Raw genomic sequence first — 19,443 nt, forward strand, 5'->3', positions numbered from 1 at the left:
TGCCGGCGAAGGCGCCCTCTGTACTCCGCCAGAAAGGCCGTCAAAAGGTTGCACAAGACGTCGAGGGTGATGAAGGTGAAGGTGTCCACGGTTGCAGAAGAAGACGTTGGGGAGGGGAGAGGAGGGGAGGAAGGAAAAAGAAAAAAAAAGAAAAGCAAAAGGTAAAGAGAAAATTACAAAAAGAAAAAAAAAAAAAAGTAACAGGTCAAAAAAGCCTTTTAGTCAGGCCCTTCATTGAAAAAAAAAAATACTTCAAGTCTTTATTTAAAAAAATAAAGGTATTTCACGTCCTTATTTGAAATTTTTCCATGTTTAAAGGTGCAAATTAGTATAGCAATGACAATTAAATGAGCGTAAGATGTGAGATTTTTAATTCCTTATTCGATATCATCCGTCTTGTTATATTATGTTTTTAGAACACATACATTAGCAAATATATGGGCGTTCAAAGGAATTGTTTAACGAAAGTTTGGCGTTAAACCGCTTGTCAGGTTTGCTTTCCACGTAGTAAAAAGTTAAAAAACAGGCATATACGTGTTTTGTGTGCCGTAGCTATTTAGCGAGTGATTCCTAGCATGAGTTGTAACGACCCAACCTGTTGCATGTTGACCAAACTTTCAAGAAGTGACTGCACAAAGGGATGATCACTACGGACTAAGGATCCCTTCGTTTCGCAGTATTACTTTTAGGAAATTATTTTTCGAATTTTCTAGCATTCGCTTCACGAAAAGTAAATGAGTCCACTATTGAGAAACTACCTTAAAAAATGGAGAACATAATTTCCTCTTTTTGAGAAAACGAAAACATTTTTACTTATCTTTCCTTCCTCCACTCCTTCACATTTCTTTTCTTTATTAATTATTTTTTATTTTCTACTTTTAATTTTTGTTTTAATTTTCTTTTCTTTTCTCTTATTCTTCGGCTAGTCGACAGCCACGGCCACGACCGGCGATTGGCCATAGGCAAGAGAGGGGAGGCCGAGCCTCACCCGAGGCCGACAAGGGTTGAGCAAGGCCGAGCCTAGCTTGCTCGCAACCGGTAACCGACCGAAGAAGAAGGAAAAAGAAAGAAAGGTAAAAATAAAATGGAAAAAAAAATTTGAATTAAAAAAAAAGATCAATAAAAATAAAACGGTATTTGTTGAAAGGAGCGCATAAAGGAAAATCAAATTCGATTTCCATGCCAGTTCATTTTCAAGTTTCAGCCGAACACCACAAGATATTTTTAAAAAATGACTTCTTGAAAAATATTTTCTTGAAACATTTTATTTTTCAAGAAATGAACGAAACCTAACTGTTGATTTATCCATTACTCAATGGCCTATCAGCCATCTAAAGTGGTATTTGTGATATCACAAATGTGTTCGCTTCGTCGGTGGCCCATATCGTTTAAGTAGTACCGACACCAACACATAACACGCGACACGACACGATACGGCACTTCCACACGTTATTTCTAAAAAAAAATAGAAAATTTCGACATGTTGGAACACGTTGTATATTGAATATATATTTTTATATATACATGACTACATAAAAATATCGATGAATTCTTTCTTCTTCTTGTTCTACTTCTATTAGGGATTTATGATTAGTTTTTTTTTTTGTGGCTAACTAGGCATATTAATTTTGGGGTGGCTAGATATATGACTTAAGTATATATATTTTTGATAAATCAACATTTTGACCCCTAATTTATTGAAAATGGTTAGAATTGACCCCGTGCTTGTCAAAATGGCATGTCGAGATACTCGACTTGTGTGTCTGGAGTGCAGATCACATGTGTGTCGAAGAGTGTCGGAAAAGTGCCAAACACGACATGGAAGCCCCCGGAGAGTGGCCGTGCTTCCTAGCATATCATCATCCTAGAAGCCTGTAAGAGACCACTTCTTGTTCAAACACTCTCACCTCAACGACTAATACCCTGCCCACATAAGATCGGGTATGGGCCTAGTCCGTCCATGGAGAAATTACCAAAAATGTGCTAAACATGTTACATTTATGCCAATTTAGTTATAAACCTTTCAATTCAATGTAGTCCTAAAACTTTAGATTGTGTCATTTGAGTCATAAGTCTTTTTACATATTGCAGATTTTTAATCGTAAACTTTATAAGAATTGCCAATTTAGTTATTGCTAGAGGCGTGAAGCGGCTTATTTTGATATTTTTCATTTTCCGTATATTCATTCGATAATTTTGATAGGAAATCGCTAACATGGTGATCTAATCGGCGTTGGTCTAGTCAGCATCGGTCATCCTAAGTGGCTCGGTTGACATTAACGTGGATGAGTTTTCCTTTTTTTTTTTTTTTCTTTGTCCTTTATCTTTTTTCCTTATTTCCCTCCGCCGGTTGCCGCCCTCAACAATAGACGACGGACGTCAACGATCGCCAATGAGGGTGAGAGTTGGGACTTCCTCGCTAGCCACAAGGCTAGGCCGCCCCTTGCCGATCCGATGAGGAGAACCTTGCCCAGCTAGCACCGGATCTAGCGAGGGGTGACCTCACCCATATGATGAGGAGCGACCTCGACGGGTCCTTGCCGGAGGTTAGCGAGGGCCAACCTTACCTATGGTCGACAAGAGCATCCCGGTTCTCACCCTTGATGATGGCTGGCTACCCGAGGCTCGTGATCGACGAAGGGAAATAAGGGGAAAAAAAGAAAGAAAAAAAAAAGGAAAAAATTCAAAATTTAAAAAAAATTACAAAAATCGTCCATGTCAGAGGTGGCTATGCCACGTGGGACGATCGACACTGTCTTGACCGTCGCGTCAATGATTTCTAGCTAAAATTAGTCGGAATGACTAAGTTGGTGAATAGTCAAAAGATTTACAACCAAATTGATAAATCATCAAAATATTTAGGATTAAATTGATCAAACTAAAATGCTTATGATTGAATTGATATAAATGCAATGTGTTGAAGATTTCTTTCAGTAATTTTCTCATCCGCCGACAAACCACACATCAATTGGAATCGGTTTTGCTCGCTTACCACTGCAGAAGGAATACTTTGACCAAATGCGCAAAGTTATCACCATTTGATAGTAGGTGTTAACTCATGAATAACTCAACAGAACCCCTCACGTTCAACGTTGAAAATGATATGTCACATGCATGGACAAAAAATGGAGTGCCAAATGTAGGCTATCAAACAAATTGCAATTAAAGACTTCCATCAAGGTCGGTGAGCACCCGCCTATGCTGGCCCTACCGAATTACAATAGGAAGATAACAAAGAGCACATAATATAGGGAAAACTCAAAAAAAAAAAAATGAAATTGAGCCCTTTTCTCAAAAAAGAGCCGTGTATAAATTTGAAGGTAAGTAGCAGTCCAATCAAATCCCGTGATGGCGTTGTTGAATAGGACAAAGCTCATAAAGAAAATGAAGAGAGGAAGAAACCCTTCGAATATTTGCTAGACCTAACTAGGACCTACCTACACATTTTCACGAAGGTATCAAATCGTACGGTGCCAAATACCACGAAAACGAAGTACACGATCATTCCGCGAGCTGGCGATCACACACGTTCAACACCAAGGACGGAAGAACAAATCGCATTGGTAAATTCGGTGCTCGTTACACTTCAGACCATGATTGATTACGGCATGAGCACAACTTGGAATCTCTCCAAATAAATCGACTTAAAATGTAACCTATGAGATTCAAAGTGATACGTGACGAGTCTCAGAACACGATAAAATTGAGTAATATTGTAGGTGTTGAAGCCCGGACAATTATTTCGCCGGAATTCGACCCCGCAGCAAACTATCTTCACCCGATAGTCGTTCTTTGGATTTTGTTAAAGGAGACAGGTTTTGTGGTTATTCCGGATAAGAAATATCATCAAGTAGACAAAGGCATCGATAACCTCACTTTTGACGACATCGAACGCATATAAACCGTGTTGGAATAATCGACGACCAAACCTAAGAACGTCAAGATGTAGACCCGAAATTTAATCAACGATGAGGCACTTAGGAATTACAAGAAAGACGCGCGTGGAATTAAATTGACGATGCAGATCTAGAACCTATAGCTAGGAAACACGACGGAATTTAATCGATGACGTGAATATAGAAATTATAACTACGATCTAGAAATTGAAAGATAACATATTTGTTTGTATGTGCACGAGGGGTCTCCAAAAAGTACATTGTGGCTATGTAAAACCCGTAATTGACGGTTACCAACGGATGTTACAAATGGAGGTTACAAACAATTACCGAAAAAGAAATTTTCCTAGTGGTGACGAGAAATTTTAACAATCTTAAAAATGCCGCAAAACAACCAATCGGCCCTTATTCTTTTGTCGATTGCTTGATGTCAATGTCGATGACTTCTATGATTAGTTTCAAGATTTTCGTCGATAACTTCATATTGGATTTTATTGATAATTTCATTGGCGAGTTGGAGGTCCTCTTCAAGTTGATGATGATTCTATTTAAAATGACCGTGCTATACTCACATCTACTAAATCTATGAGATGTCGATAATAATTAAAAGTCGGTGAATTTGTTTGCTGTAAACATCAATAAATGCAAAGTTGACACATATTCACTGTCCTCTGGCAGCGGCCATCAACATCATTGATTGAAGACCGACGAGGGCTGCTCCGAAACTAGAACCAAAACCCTAGTTCTTATCATCTCTTTGAGTCTGTCATATAAAGTGAAACCAATTCTTATGCTTGTCCCTCCCTCTCACACAAACCCTACTTCTCTTATTTTTCCCAGTAAGGACTTTGAGCGGTTGCACCTGCACTCAACCATCATCACAACATGCTCAAGCACATATTGTTTTCTTCTTTTGATATGTCAACCTTCACTCTTGAACATCTCAACCTCAACTCCACGGGAATTATCCTCCTATGCCTAACCCTAATCCTTTTCCTAGCGACCCTTCTCAAGCCAAAATACCCCAACAAGGTGTTCTTGCTGGACTTCGCGTGCCACAAGGCCCCCGACGCCCAATCTTGCTCGAAAGAGTCGGTCATGGAGCAGGCCCAGCACTACGGGAAATTCTCGGACGCGACCCTCGACTTCATGCACAAGACGCTGGAGCGGTCGGGGCTTGGGGAGTCGACGTACCTGCCCGAGGCTCTCCTCCGGCAACCCCCGAACCCGTGCTTGGAGGAGGAGCTGAAGGAGGCCGAGGCAGCCATGTTCGGGGTCGTCGACAAGGTGCTGGCCAAGACGGGGGTGAGAGGGGACGAGATCGGGGTGTTGGTGGTGAACTGCTGCATATTCAACGTGGTCCCGTCTCTGTCTTCCATGATAGTGAACAGGTACAAGCTCAAGGAAGATGTGGCGACTTACAGCCTTCAAGGAATGGGTTGCAGTGCTGGGCTTTGCGCCATTGGCCTCGCCAAGAATCTGCTTCAGGTAAGCATGTTTGATAAGTAAGATTAGTTCAAGCTACACAAGAAAAACTTGAATCACTAGTACTTCAAAGTGACATGTTTCATGCAATGTTTCTTTTCTTAAAGCACGTTTAATGATGGGATTAGGAGGTGTCTAGCACTTAAGTCTGTATCATTGATTTGCTCAGTTTTATTTTTGCCAATGTTTAATTTCCTTTGAACAAAGTAATTGATAGGTGCAGTTTCAACAGTTATTGTTCCGTTCCATTTCGGGCAAAAGTAGGGTTGGAAATGGTCTTGTCCTCGCTAGATCGCTCCCATGATCCTAGAGGTGGAAGAAGCCATAGAGATCCGTCCGGTTTCGTCGACCTCGTTTGATGAAATTCCTTCGTACCATCTTTAATTGAAGCTCCAGCTGTTTCGCCAAATTAGAGAAAAATCTCCGCAGAGCTTAATTAAGACTTGACGTTGTCAAGGCAAACCCCCACATGGGTCGGTTTCGTTCTCTTTGGAAAGGGTCACTGTGCTACATATATATATATATATATATATATATATATATATATATTACAAAAAAAAAAAAATAGCAAGTGGGTTTCTTTTCTTAAACGTGGATAAATAGATCATGTATTGGATCTTATCAGCAAGAGGTGATTAGGGGCGTTTGATTCTAGAGTAGACAAGAATCTAGAAACTACTCCGACCATAGTTGTTTCCCAATTTTTGAAACCAAGAATAGAACCAGTCAACCCTGAAATCGGCCTTCCTTTTTAGCTGTTTCATTTTTTTTGGTACTGTAAAAACATGGAAGATTAACAACCTTGAAGATTTTCATGTATGGTGTTGAATTAAATGAGAAATGAAAAAAAGTATGGAAGTGACTTCATTTAGGATTAGACACGATCCTGAAATCCATTCAAAATCGATTAATATTTAGAACCGGAAACAAACCGATTAAGGTCAGTTCTCTAATATTTTCACATGGGAATCGAACCAATCCCCATGAACCAGCATGGAGGCACAAACTTGCTCCTCCACCATGATGAGAGTGATTTTAGGAAAAAATTCAAAAAAGGCTCCGAAATGCTTTTATTTTTGCAAATAAGGATTTGAAGTAGACATTTGAAATAAAAACGTAAAGTGGTATAACAGTTTCAAATAAAAGGCTTGGAGTGACTATTTAATCTCAAAAAAGTGTTTGATCTCAAGAGTATTTTGATCATTTAATTTTTTTCTTTTTTTTAAATTAACATACATAAAAGAAAAAAATACAGGCGGGAGGCTTCTGGTCCTTATTTTAAAAAAAAATATAGGGGCACTTAAAACTTTATTTGAAAATTTTCCATGAATTTATACAGAAAAAATAAAAATTTCTAATCGCGTCATGATCTAGACAAGGATTTAAGCACAATACTAGATTTGACTAGGCCATTAATCAGGCCTATTATCGACTAGGGAATCGAGAGCCTGCTTCATGTCGTACGTCTACTGTTCATGAGTACAGTGCACAAATTCGATATATCAGGGAAAAAACAAATCAAACGTAAATGCGATTTCTTGACCTTTTTTACACTTCCAACAAGAATAAACTATGGACAGCTCAACAAGCATTCTTGCAAAAGTAGGGTTTTCTTACTTGCCATATCTAGCAAGATCATTTATTTATGGTAAGCAAGTACTAGTTAAGTGGTGTTTATTAAGGATGAAAGCGACAGCATCCCTTATTCTTTTTTTTTTTTTTGAAATATAATAAAACTAACCTGAATTGTTATAAATCTAAATCTTCTCTTCATCCTGAGTGCATTAGAAAGACTTCCCTTGAGAAAATCAAAGTCGTTCACTTTTAGAAAGAATGGAAAATCAAGTCAAACTTTGATTGCACTCTTGCTATTGAAGTCAGTTAATGAGAGACATCTCATAGAAAGAATAAAGAAAAAAAAAACAAGAAGATGAAAAGATGAATGAAGAAGACATACATAAAGTATTGAGAAGTATATTCTTAGGGATAGATATTTAAGCCAAAAAAAGGAAATACTAATATTATGAGGACATTAGACAATACGATATTATGTGTATTAACTTAAAATGTTCAACCTAATTTTTTCAGAAATTTTTTGCCATATTTTTGCAAGTCCATGTCGGGTATGCCAGTTATATTAAGTAAAGCATAATACGGACCTAGATTATATGTTCGTTATTGATTACAGTTTCTCAAAGCAAGTTTCTTGAGAATTAAAAGCTGCCTAGTTGATCTATTTGATCTATTATCGCACAAATTAACCAGGATCCCGTAAATAAGTCAATTTATGTAGATTAGTACGATAGAATTTGGTCATGAAGATTGCTGTAGATAAATCAAGTGATTAGAAGTTAATCATCATTAGTAGTGAAATTTATGCATAATTTTTTTTTGTTAGAATATCTCTATGTTCCTATTTGTCCCCTCCTTTTGCCCAAGGATTTTATTTGTATGTATGACTCCATTTTTCTCGTATTAATGACCGAGTCTTTTTTTTTTTTTTTTTTACATCCATTATAATTTGGTGATAACCAGACCACTATCGGGGATGTGATGTCACCCACAAATATGTTGGCTTGGCGTATATTTATCTTATTGACGCAAAAATGAAGTTTTGTCTCACTTATTAAGCATTCCCTCAACACTTATATATATTAAATAATAGAAAGTCAAAAAAATAAGAAAATTACTTATAGTTATAAACACATCCTTAAGACAACCAACATCCTTTACCTCAAATGCAACTACCGATTTCTCTTCGACCTTATTAAAGATGATTATCTTTTTAATCAGATAATCTTGTCACAAACGCTAACAATGGTGTTGATTAATCTCAGAATCTATAATAATAATGTATTATGTACTTTAAATGTAATCGAGCTAACCGGTAAAAAGTTGTGTGGATGGTCAAGCGCTTGATTTGGATACATCACATCCTGTGTTCGAATAACAATGTCATCCACTCATATAAATTTTGATTTGGATAACTAATGTGTGAGATTAGCCGAGTCACAAAGTTCGGATGTCACCGCACCGCTTGTTTGAAAACTGGTTGAGCTGAAACACAATATTTATGCATCTCACTTGAGGCTACAATTTTTTGTCGTGTGGCAAATTAAAGTGGTTTCGGACCGTTTAAGGATCAAAAGTATAGAGTGGATTTGAATAATGATTGTGCCAGCCAGCCAGTGTTATAAATGTGTCGGGTACGTCCTTGGTTTTTGGGTTTTGGCCTAGGCGAAGCCCTGGTGGTCCCATCGCAATTGGTTCTAAATTTGTTTAATTGATTATGTAAAATAGTTCTAATGTTATTGATGCCTATATTGTCATGCTATTTTTGCTTCTTCTTCTTCTTTCTTTTTTTTTTTTTGGCTTTTCATGTAGGTGCATCCCAACTCTTATGCTCTAGTCGTAAGCACCGAGAACATCACCGGCAATGCCTACGTGGGCAATAATCGCTCCATGACCCTCATCAACTGCCTGTTCCGCGTCGGCGGGGCCGCGATTCTCCTCTCAAATCGGCCGTCCGACGCCCAGATTGCCAAGTACAAGCTCCTCCATACTGTGCACACGCACACGGCCCGCTGGGGCCGCTCCTACGAGTGCATCTTCCAGGAGGAGGATGAGTGCGGCCAAGTGGGCGTCACCATCACCAAGGACCTCATGGCAGTGGCGATCGATGCCATCGAGGCCAACGTCACCGTGCTCGGCCGCCTCATCCTCCCCGTGTCGGAGCAAATCCTCTACGCCGCGAACTGGCTGGCGAGGCTCTTCCGCATGGCCAACGTCGAGCCCTACATGCCCAACTTCACGAAGGCCGTGGACCACGTGTTCCCCCACGTGGGCGGCAAGCCGGTGCTCGACGAGCTCCAGAAGAGCCTCGGCTTGAGCGAGGCCCACATGGAGGCGTCGAGGATGACGCTGTACCGGTTCGGGAACACGTCGAGCAGCTCGATCTGGTATGCGCTGGCGTACGCCGAGGCCAAAGGGAGGATGAAGCGGGGCGACCGGGCGTGGCAGATCGCGTTCGGGTCCGGCTTCAAGTGCAGCAGCGTGATATGGGAGGCGATTAGGACCGTCGGCGGCCAGGAAACGAGCAACCCGTGGACGGACGAGATCGACGGGTTTCCCGTGGCCACAAAGGACATAGAACCAATTCCTTACTTTTTCGAGCCATCTAAGAAGAAGGAGGTATGAGTTTCAAGGCCTAGCGATATGTATCATGCGATATTGCATGACATAGTTAATGGTGTTTTTACGAGGATTATTTGTCAGAACCAATGTTTATTCTGGGGGTCCTTGAACACTTTTTTGATTTAACAAGGAAGTACTACTTTTTTCTTAGTCGGATGTCATGAATCTTCCGATCTTAGTAGGCAGCTTTTCTCGACGAGTGACCAATTGCGACTATAATGTGATGCTTGGAGATCGGTACCTTTGCTTCTGAGGTGCAATTTTAAGATCATTCATTTCGTTTTGTGCATAATGGGCAGCCGAACCACAAATCGATCTCTTTTGCACGTAATATATAAAGAAGCAAATCTACTAATATCGATTGCCGAGTATGGCCGGAGATGCGGTTCCTAGCGAGCGCGAGGATCTTGAGGCAGCGGAGGCTAGTGACGGAGGTGAGGGAGCAGCCAGCGAGGACATCACCGTTTAGGTAGAGGGACTTGAGGTTGGAGAGGCCGGAGAGGTTGGGGATATTGCCGGAGACGGAGTTATCCTTGAGGCTGACGACGGCTAGGCTGGTTGAGCCGGTTCAGGGTTCCCGCCCAACGTGCTGGTCAAGTTCAAGGACTCAAGGACGAGCTGGGGGACACAGTTCACAAAAGAGAGCCTTCAATTTGATGTGGAAAGAGAGAATAGCCGTCAATTTGGGGTCATTTTCAGAGAAGCTAAATTTGTGGGTCTTCTTCTCCTTGTAGCAGCACCACCTGCTTTGCTTCTGCCCTCTTTGCCCACCACTCGCTCACAATTGCAGATGGGAAAAGTGGGGACAAAAAATATAAACCCTAGAAGTTGGAGCTGCAGTGATAACATTGAAGGGTTCGAATGATAACCATTTTGTTCTCGAGAGCTATTTTTAATTAAAAATAAATTTTCCTATTTCTATCCCTTGAATGAGTTTTTGAGTAGAGAGTTTAACAATGACACAGAATTCATGTTTTCGAAACAAAAATTTATTTGATAACAGTGTAAAATTTCTACGATTGCCAACCGTCGGATCTCATACGACGTCTGGCGGATCGGGACCGGTGGCCGATAGGCCGGCGATCAGTGGATCAGCGACCGCCGGACCGGCGATAGGGATGCGCGAGAGAGGGAAACCGCACACGAAAAAGAGAGAGTGAGCGATGAAAAAAATTCTTACTTTTGTTTTTATTCCGGAAATAGAAAAGTAGAACATCTATACTTTTCATTTCTATTCTAAATCTATTTTTGGACTAAAAATTGATTTCAGAAATAAAAAAATGAAATTGCATTACCGAACTAATTTTTATTCCAAACATATTCCTAGGAACAAAAATAAATAAATAAACACAATGGTTATTATGCATGCCCTAAGGTGTTAGAGAGGGGAGAGAGAACTTGAATGGGACCGATAACCTTAATAATACCTGGCAAAAAATAAAAGCAAAAGAGAAAAGGAATGTAGCCGCGAAAAAAGGAAACCAAAAAGATGAAGGGTCTATGATATTTCGAGGAAAGATTCTTTGGGAAAATTTGGGGTGGAAATTGCACCGTTACCATTCCAAGATGGATGGTACCGTCTACTTCTCATTTCCCCATAAATAAATAAGGAGTGTTGGTTTTAAGTCACAAAGATAGCCAAGTATTCGAGTACCGATCCAATCATGGGCTCGACTTATTGCTAGAAATGACCTAATGTAGTTAGAGATAATTGTCCAAAAAGTTGTAAACCTATTATACGGTGGTCAATTCAGTCGTAAACCTTTTAATTATGTCGATGTAGTCCTAAACCTCTTAACGATTTGTTAATTTAGTAATAAACCTTTCAATTGTATCAACATATTAGGTGCGTCAATCCGCCTGTCTTTACCCTCTTCCTCACATAGAGAGCTCTTCTTGTTAGGGGGAACTATGTAGAGTTGGTTCATTGCTATTTGCTCTCCCGCCGCACTAGCACTTAAGAGACTCTCTCAACCTAGAGTGAGGGATCACAATAAGGACAAAAGTAGGCCGGATAGGTATATATCTATATCTATGAATGAGTATTACCGGAATACCTAGATTTTTCAATCCCGATTGGTTTATACCTAAATACGGTCCCCCGCTGCCAAGGTATAAAATACAATAATAGCTTAGTCTTTGATTTTCTAATCTACATGCTTGTTTGATCAGTTGAGGTGTCGATCTAGACAATGTTTGGATCAATGATTCCGAGGTCAAATTTATAGTTAGAAATCGTGGAACGAATGCCAAAAAATGCTTTTAATTTATTACATGCGAGAAAAAATTTTGATTCTTCAACAGCAAGAAGGGGTTCGCAAGCGTCTTTTCCGCTCCCGCCATTTATACAAACCACCAAACCACAAAACGGTCCGTCGCCTCCTCTACTTACTTCACAGTGATCGATTAAGCCGTTTAAGCAAGAAGAATTGCCTCAACAAAAATTGATGGAATTGGACCTAAAAAAGCCATTTAGGTTCATTATCGATTAGGTATCGGTGGGAACATAAAGATAAAAGAGTTAACTAAGTATCGGATCAACCAAATTGAACAAATGATAGGTCAAATCGATAAGAGCTCTTGGATGTTATCAACCTGTTATCCCCGATGTACCTTTGATCCGTTGAGCGAGTCCTTCCACACGAGACTCCCAGATCACTATGGCCGACTTTCTTCTGCGTTCGACCGGTCGGTCTCACGATCAGGAAGGCTTATAACATTACACTCATGAGCAGAATCTTAGCTTGAGCTTGCCTTTGCACAACTCCGTTTCTCTTTAGGAGGCATCCGTCCTAGATAAACTACCCACCTCGCAGTGTCCCCCCCCCCCCGTGCTGAATTCTTGGTGTGGCGATTAAGCATCCTTAGATGAAAGAGTGGTCTTTCGAGATTGGTCATTGTGTGTCACCACCTCCTATCTATCCTACAATTGATGTGTTTATGACTAAATTAGCAAACTGTCAAAATGTTTAAAACCTAATTGAAACAATTGAAATATTTACAATTTAGTTGGATGCCGTACAATAGGTTTAAAATATTTTGCTACTGTACTTGGGGGCAAGCTTGGACAATGACTTATAGATAGAGTGCCTAGTCGAACTCGGCTAGGTCCCCATGAGGCCACTCAGCCTGCACATTTCTTATATTTCTTTTTCTAGAAGGGTAAACCTAGTCAATATCTTTGGCCCGCTTCAGGGGTCCGGCCCGGCCTAGCCCATTCATCGATCTCCCATATTCAGATGCATTGGTACACCCTAGCTATGCAAATATGCCAAGTACGAGTTATTATGTCCCCATTTGGTCGGTGGAAATGTTTTACGAATGGGGCCGGAATACGGTCAATTCTTCAGACCGCCTCTTGGAGCTGTGCCACTGGCCAAAACCAACCAAACCGGTCATCTTTTAAGGCGTCAAGCAAGCTCCGCTTTTTCTACAACGAAATTTATGAAGGCCGTTCCACAATTGATATAGGAATATCCCAATAATATTTCTCTCATACATCGGCCCTAGGTCGGAGCCGCAATAATCCGTATTTCTCCCATATAACTATTAGATCTAGACTTATTGGTAATGTGTTGGACGCCCTCGGACCTCTCTTATTCTAAAAAATAACTCGAATGGTGAAATTTTTCTTCACACTTATAAATCGATCACCAGCATATTTCACAATCGATATGAGAATACCCTAACAAACCCCTCTTCAAATTGTACCGATTTGATCGCCTTTACCTCGCTGCCATAGGATTAATCCGATAAAAGGTTTCAAACGCCTCTGTTATAGAACAAAAGACAACGGGGGAATTTCAAAAACCCCTTAAGGCTACGTTCATTCCTCAAAATTACCCTCAAAGTCGACCTTCTTTCATGATACCCCTAAATGTGATCAATTTGATTCAATAACTTCTTGGTGAGCTTGTCATATGTGAAAATAGTTGCCGACCATAAATTACATTGGCGGATCAGCCTAACTAAAGCACCCGCAATTAGCTCGTGGCAAAATTATAACGCGCAAAAAATGCCGACTTCAAGGTTTTTTCTGATAAAAGTGCCTTGAGAAAGAAAGGCGCGAATCATGCATTTATCCGCCGGCCGGCAGCTATTTTCGCCGGCAATGAGCTCGGGGATTCAGTAGATGAAATTAACCAGTTCATAGGCCTTTGTCAAACGAAGCAAAAGTCTGGAGAGAATTTTGATGAATGAGTCCCACTTATAGCAATTTTTTTTTTTTTTCAAAAACAACATAGGAGAGCACTTAAGTTGACTAGGAGTCTGAAACGGAATTGAAGGCAAACATGGCCGTTGACTCGTTCCAAAAGTGAAATATATACACACTAAACCGAGAAGCAAGAAATTACCAGAGAGATTCTTATACGAGGTCCCATCAAAGTTGCTGGGATGTCTCAAAATTAACTACCACGGCTCTGTGGTGAAACTGTTCTCTTGCCAAATTCCTCACTTGCCTAACGTAAGCCTCAACATTCACAACCCCTTCAGCTACTGCCTCATCCAATGCATAAATTGTGTCCTCTATGCACTTATCCGCAGCCAAGCAATGGAGCGTTGACTTGGACTCCTCGTCAGCTCCTTCAAACACGTCATCTATACCCTCATCCCCCGTGGCCGCGGCCCGTTTCGGGTCGTGGACTTTGAGCCAGTTGATCAAGACATCGGCTTCCTCAGCCAACCGCCCCGCCCTATCCCTCAATTCCCGCCTCTCGCGCTCCAGCCCTTGGACTATACCCGTCACGATTGCGACCCGCCGGTCCATTTCCCGTTGCAAGGCCAGTAGCTCCTCGATCTCCTCGTCGGCCTCAGACCTCAAGGCCATGGTGTCGTAGTGAAGCATCCCCGCAAGGCGATCGAGCGCCTCCTTCTTCGAGGCATCGGAAGGGTGGGTGGAGGGGCTGGACATGGGCGAACAGGAGAACGGGTGGTCAAGAGAGAATAGCTTGGCAACGTTGTGGACAAGGTCCTTGAGGTTACACCTAGGGAATTGCCAGGTCTGGATGTACGGCGTAGCGGTGAGCCCCGAGGGGTCGACGAAGGGGTGGTCGCGGTGGATCGCAGGGGAAGGGACCACGCCTGGCAGGCCCACGAACACGATCGGGGCCGCATAAGGGTAGTTCTCGTGGAGCCAAATGGTGAGCGGGACTTGGGGAGAAGAGTTGGAGACATGGATGGTGCCGTAGGCATTGAGGAGGTTCGCAATTGTGCCATCGTTGTGGATGTAGGTGTCCATCGAAGGTCTGAGGTTAGGGAAGTCTTGAAGGAGGGAGAGCATGTCTTTCCTTATGTCCCATTTCTGGTCAGGGTCTGTGTAGGATAGCTCAAAAGGGCCTTTGCACCATAGCGCTGCTTCTATGAACTGGATTGAAGATTGGGGTGCCATTTTCACGGAGAGTAAGAGAAAGAGAGATTGGCTTTGGATAATTGTTTGGTTTCTTTTCTATTTGGTGTGAAGTGTTTGATTTGTGTGGATTGATTCAAATTGTGGACTATAGAAAGACCTTCAACAAGTTGCAAGTCAACTATAACAAAAACAAAAAAAGGTCATTGGCCGGCCTTGGTAGTTGCTTGTGGTGATGGTGTGAACATTGAATAATGTGAAGTTGAGAGGTGAATTTCCAACCATCTTCCTTAAACAACTTGGGTCAATACAAACGATAACGAGGACAAAAGTAATTTGGTTTTTTTTTTTTTGGCGTTACTTTGTTTAGAGCCTAGGTCACGTCAGTCCCAATTGATTTGGGCGGCTCTCTCAATCCCTTCTAGATGGATTTTGGCAAGAAGATTGGTTTGGTCAACCGCTTCTTCTCATGGCAAACGCAATAGAGGCCAATAGGGACCTTTTCATTTGTGTAGCTCATCTTCTTTCTTCTGAGGAAAGGAAGAGGAGTTTCGAGTGACGATTGAATAGTGAGCCGACTCGGCGCGGAAATTACGCGAACTAATGTCCTAGATCCGTCTTGAGCTCAATGTACTGTTTTTGCTGCAGCAATGCTACCATTGCCATCTTCTTTGCCCCCTGAAATCCAGATGTTGCATTCTGGTCTGAGGTGTGAAAGACATGAAGTGAAGCTAATCGCACCGGAGGGCCAAAGCCTCGATACGAGACGAATTCGGAGCTTGGGAGAGGAGGCTTTTGCCAAACCTAGGGCTTTATGGGGTCTCTTCTTGGCTATCTCCATGTGATTCTCGAGCACAGTTTTGGAAGCGGACTCGCAAGGTTTACTGGAGATGTTACAGCTTCGTTGGCAAACGGTTCTATGTGGTGATAATGATGTCTATAGATACGGAATTTGATCATCGATTTTTTAGTATCTATAGGTGATCCATGTCTATAAAGAAGCACTACAAAAAAACAAGGTTTTAGTCACGAAATTTGCCACGAAAATTTTGGCAAAATTCGTCGCTAATTGATTTTGCGATGAAAATTGTGACGAAAAAAAATTCGTGGCTAATACGGCGTCGCAAAATTTAGTGACGAAAAGTTTACAATTCGTCGCCAATTTGCGACGAAATTAGCGACGAAAAAATATCCGTCGCAAATTAGCGACAAAATTGTTCGTCGCAAATTAGCGACGCATTTTGCGACGGAATACGTGTGTGGCAAATGAGCGACGAAAAACGTTTGTCGTCGCTAATTTAGCGACGAATTTTGCAACGAAATATATTCTGTAGCACATTAGCTACGAAAATTAGCGACGGAAAAAAGTTCGTCACCAATTCTTCATCGCAAAATTTAGCGACGAAAAATTAAAGTTCGTCACTAATTTGCGACGAACTTTGTGACGAATTTTTTCCGTCGCAAATTAGCGATAAACACGTTTCGTCGCTACTTTGTGACGAATATTTTCGTCGCTAATTTACGACGAACGAATTTCGACGATTTGCGATGAAAATTTTTGTTGCTACAAACGTTGTTCAGGGATAAATTTGGCGACGAACTTTGCGATGAAATTTGTTCGGCCATGCATTTTGCGACGACCAAGCATGGGACGAATTTTGCAATGAACTTTTATAATTTGTGATCGTATAATAAAATATTTTTTTTTAAATTTTCAATTTTATATACACTTAAAAATAAAATTAATTTCTAGAATTTGTATTTCACATTGATAAAGCAAGATTTAAATATTATAATAATATACAAACAAAATACATTCATCTACCATTCACTGGATCTAAAGAAACAAAATACCATTCATCTACCATTCACTTAACATAGATTCTTAAGTACTACAACAATGCTATCTCTAGCAAGCAACACCAGATCTTCTGAAGAAACAACTTCGGGGCCATGACATCATCTTCACTGGAAGAGAGAACTTCATGTGCCCAGTCAATAAATCTGAAGGTGAACATGGAAAGAAAATAAGCATGGGCATATAAATTGACAGACACAAATAACACAAAATAGAAAAACGAGATATCTTTGAGCCAAATCACCCTTAAAAATTGAAGTTTGACATATCAATGGACATTGGGACTAACATGAGGGTCTAATAGTAGGATTTATGGACAAAAGGAAAAAAAAACACCAGATTATTAAGGTTGCATCAGGAAGGGAAGCAAACTTCGAACCAGAGTGATGAACAATCGTATATCTAGTAGTCATATATAGACAATAAACGGCTCTTTATTTTGTTTATCCGAGATTATTCCTTGCACCTAGTTTGTCTGAACAATATATAAGCTGACATATAGAAAAATGATTAAGAATAAAAAAAGGAAGATATAGGAGTTACCAGATTCACAGATCGTGCAACACGCACCAACGATATAGGAGCATTTCCTGTATCATTCTTATAGGTCGAGTTATACCATATGCTCACATTGAAGTTATTGGAATTTGTATTAAGGAAATCATGCCCTGTGAGAGAAAAAAAATGTTGTTAGAATTGGTGTACATATGGATAAATCAGCAAATGAAGCCAGAAATAAAGGCTGTGCCAGAGCTGCAACTATCTCATTAATTTGCCTTTCTGTGTTCCCTTTCTGATAGCCCTTGTGTAGCTCATCATTTACTGCTGATGAATTGTTTCTCCACAAACGTAAACCTTGGGCACAAGTTACATGTAAATGTACAACAAAAAGATGAACAGTTATCAAAGTGAAGGATTTTGATCCCTTGGTTTTAGAGGGGGAGGAGGAATAGGTACTGTCGGATGACCATGATTTATTGGGAAACTACTGAGTATTAGTTCCAACTAGGGCAACCACCAATCAGTTTGTCGCAAATTTGCAGTAAACCATATCAGACTAGGAGCAAATGAGAACGGAACACTGCTCCTTAAATGAGACTACTGCAATTTGATGAAGAGAAGCAGCTACACATAAATGTCACTTCTAGTCTAAATCTCTAAGAATTCCTGGATAATTTGATGCAAAGAACCAATAAATTCAGCCAATACAGATTCTATTCACAGGGAACATCACGATTTATCCAATTTCTCAATACTAAAGCAGAGTAACACCTCAAAATTACCAAGTTAAAAAAAAAAAATCGACCAAAAGAACAAGAACCCCCAAAAAACATGAAACTATTACCATGAACTGATGCTGAGCCGAGCTAAAGCGAGCCGAGCGAGAGGGCAAGCTGAAGAGCTTGTTCTAGCTTGTAGAGGAGAAGAATAGAGAGCAAAGGGTTGCGAAGAGCTTGTTCTAGCTGCAAATTGGAATCAATTCCCGCAACGGATATGGACACGCGACAAACAACCGTATAAAAGATGTGAATCAGCTCGAGCAACATGCTCAGACGCGCATATGATCTTGGCTAAGAATTCTTTAGTTATAATGATACCTGCTCCCTCGCACACTTTGCAGTCAACCAAGTCTATTTCCTGCTTCATCTTTCCACTCTTGCAGAAAACACATTTTGTGCCACCTGCACATATCAGTGAACATAAATCATTTCAACCCTTTTCCCTCTGCAGCTTAAAGCTTATTCGTAGCTTCCTGACATATTCAACCCCTAAAACCTCGGGCTTACATAGGTATAACCAAGCACCAAATAGCAAAAAGAAGATCATTGCTTCCCCTTCCATTCGCCATAGGTATGTTGGGGCAATCACGGGGCAAGTGCAAAATATGGAATTGAAATTGTTGGCCATAGTGCTTTCAACATCAGACGTTAGAGGGGGAAGCCACAAATCAATGAACCAACTATTTCAATCATTCAAAGCAATTCAAGTCCAATTCGATCCCGTCAAGAAGAATTTCCTGACAAACCAAGCACAACAAATAAAGAAAGAGTGTATATTGCCAGCGCAGCAATCACAAGGGGCAGGATCGCCCTGCATCATCATCATCATCATCAAATCGGTTTCAACGCAATCCATTAGAACCCTAACGCTTTCCAAAAACCAACCATGATATGCCACGCCACATTACCTTGAGACCGCCAGAACGCTCATAGTGGCAAGAACGATCTGCGTGTCCAACGTCCTATCGAGCCCGCCGAACAACAAGAGGGGATGGATGAGCAGGTCGCTGGCCTAGTGGAGTGACTTTTGCGACGAGAGGGTGGCGCGAGGGTGAAGGGAGGGTGGCGTGAGGGTGAATGAAGAGCGATAGGGCGACGGGAGAGCGAGTCGAAGGCCACGAGAGGGCGAGGTGAGGGCAAGAGGGTTTTTCGAGTGAGGAAACCTAGCAAGAAGTTAGGAAAATGAAAAGTGTGGAAGATTTGGTGGGTGGCTTTTGTTGCTAATTAGCGACATATTTTGCGATGAATTGCTTTCTGTCGCTAATTAGCGACAAAATTAACAATTCATCGCTAATTAGCGACGAAAACGTATATTCGTCGCAAAATTAGCGACGAAAAAGTCTATTCTTCTCTAATTTGGCGACGAATAACATCTTTCGTCGC

At 41.0% G+C, this 19,443-nt stretch overlaps 2 protein-coding genes and 1 long non-coding RNA gene across 3 annotated transcripts; 1 reads left to right on the forward strand and 2 right to left on the reverse strand.

Moving 5' to 3' along the window:
• Positions 1–1,606: 1,606 nt before the first annotated feature.
• Positions 1,607–17,259, reverse strand: LOC125315635. The gene is made up of 3 exons (XR_007198900.1): positions 17,247–17,259; positions 15,381–15,382; positions 1,607–1,763 (listed from the first exon to the last, which is right to left on the reverse strand). It is a non-coding gene; the product is annotated as an uncharacterized LOC125315635 (long non-coding RNA).
• Positions 4,620–9,754, forward strand: LOC115754357 (3-ketoacyl-CoA synthase 20-like). Its single transcript, XM_030693353.2, has 2 exons — positions 4,620–5,384; positions 8,766–9,754. Exons 1-2 carry the CDS (start codon positions 4,782–4,784, stop codon positions 9,576–9,578), a joined length of 1,416 nt encoding a protein of 471 aa, XP_030549213.1. The 5' UTR covers positions 4,620–4,781; the 3' UTR covers positions 9,579–9,754.
• Positions 13,763–15,046, reverse strand: LOC115754355 (protein ELC-like). Its single transcript, XM_030693351.2, has one exon. The coding sequence runs from the start codon at positions 14,962–14,964 to the stop codon at positions 13,957–13,959; it is 1,008 nt and encodes a 335-aa protein (XP_030549211.1). The 5' UTR covers positions 14,965–15,046; the 3' UTR covers positions 13,763–13,956.
• Positions 17,260–19,443: the final 2,184 nt, after the last annotated feature.

This window comes from Rhodamnia argentea, chromosome 6 (assembly GCF_020921035.1).
Source record: "Rhodamnia argentea isolate NSW1041297 chromosome 6, ASM2092103v1, whole genome shotgun sequence".
Taxonomy (NCBI): domain Eukaryota; kingdom Viridiplantae; phylum Streptophyta; class Magnoliopsida; order Myrtales; family Myrtaceae; genus Rhodamnia; species Rhodamnia argentea.

Coding starts and splice junctions, on each gene's coding strand:
- LOC115754355 (XM_030693351.2), bottom strand. CDS start 14,964: ATGGCACCCCAATCTTCAATCCAGTTCATAGAAGCAGCGCTATGGTGC.
- LOC115754357 (XM_030693353.2), top strand. CDS start 4,782: ATGCTCAAGCACATATTGTTTTCTTCTTTTGATATGTCAACCTTCACT. Junction 5,385..8,765: donor TCGCCAAGAATCTGCTTCAG/GTAAGCATGTTT, acceptor CTTTTCATGTAG/GTGCATCCCAACTCTTATGC.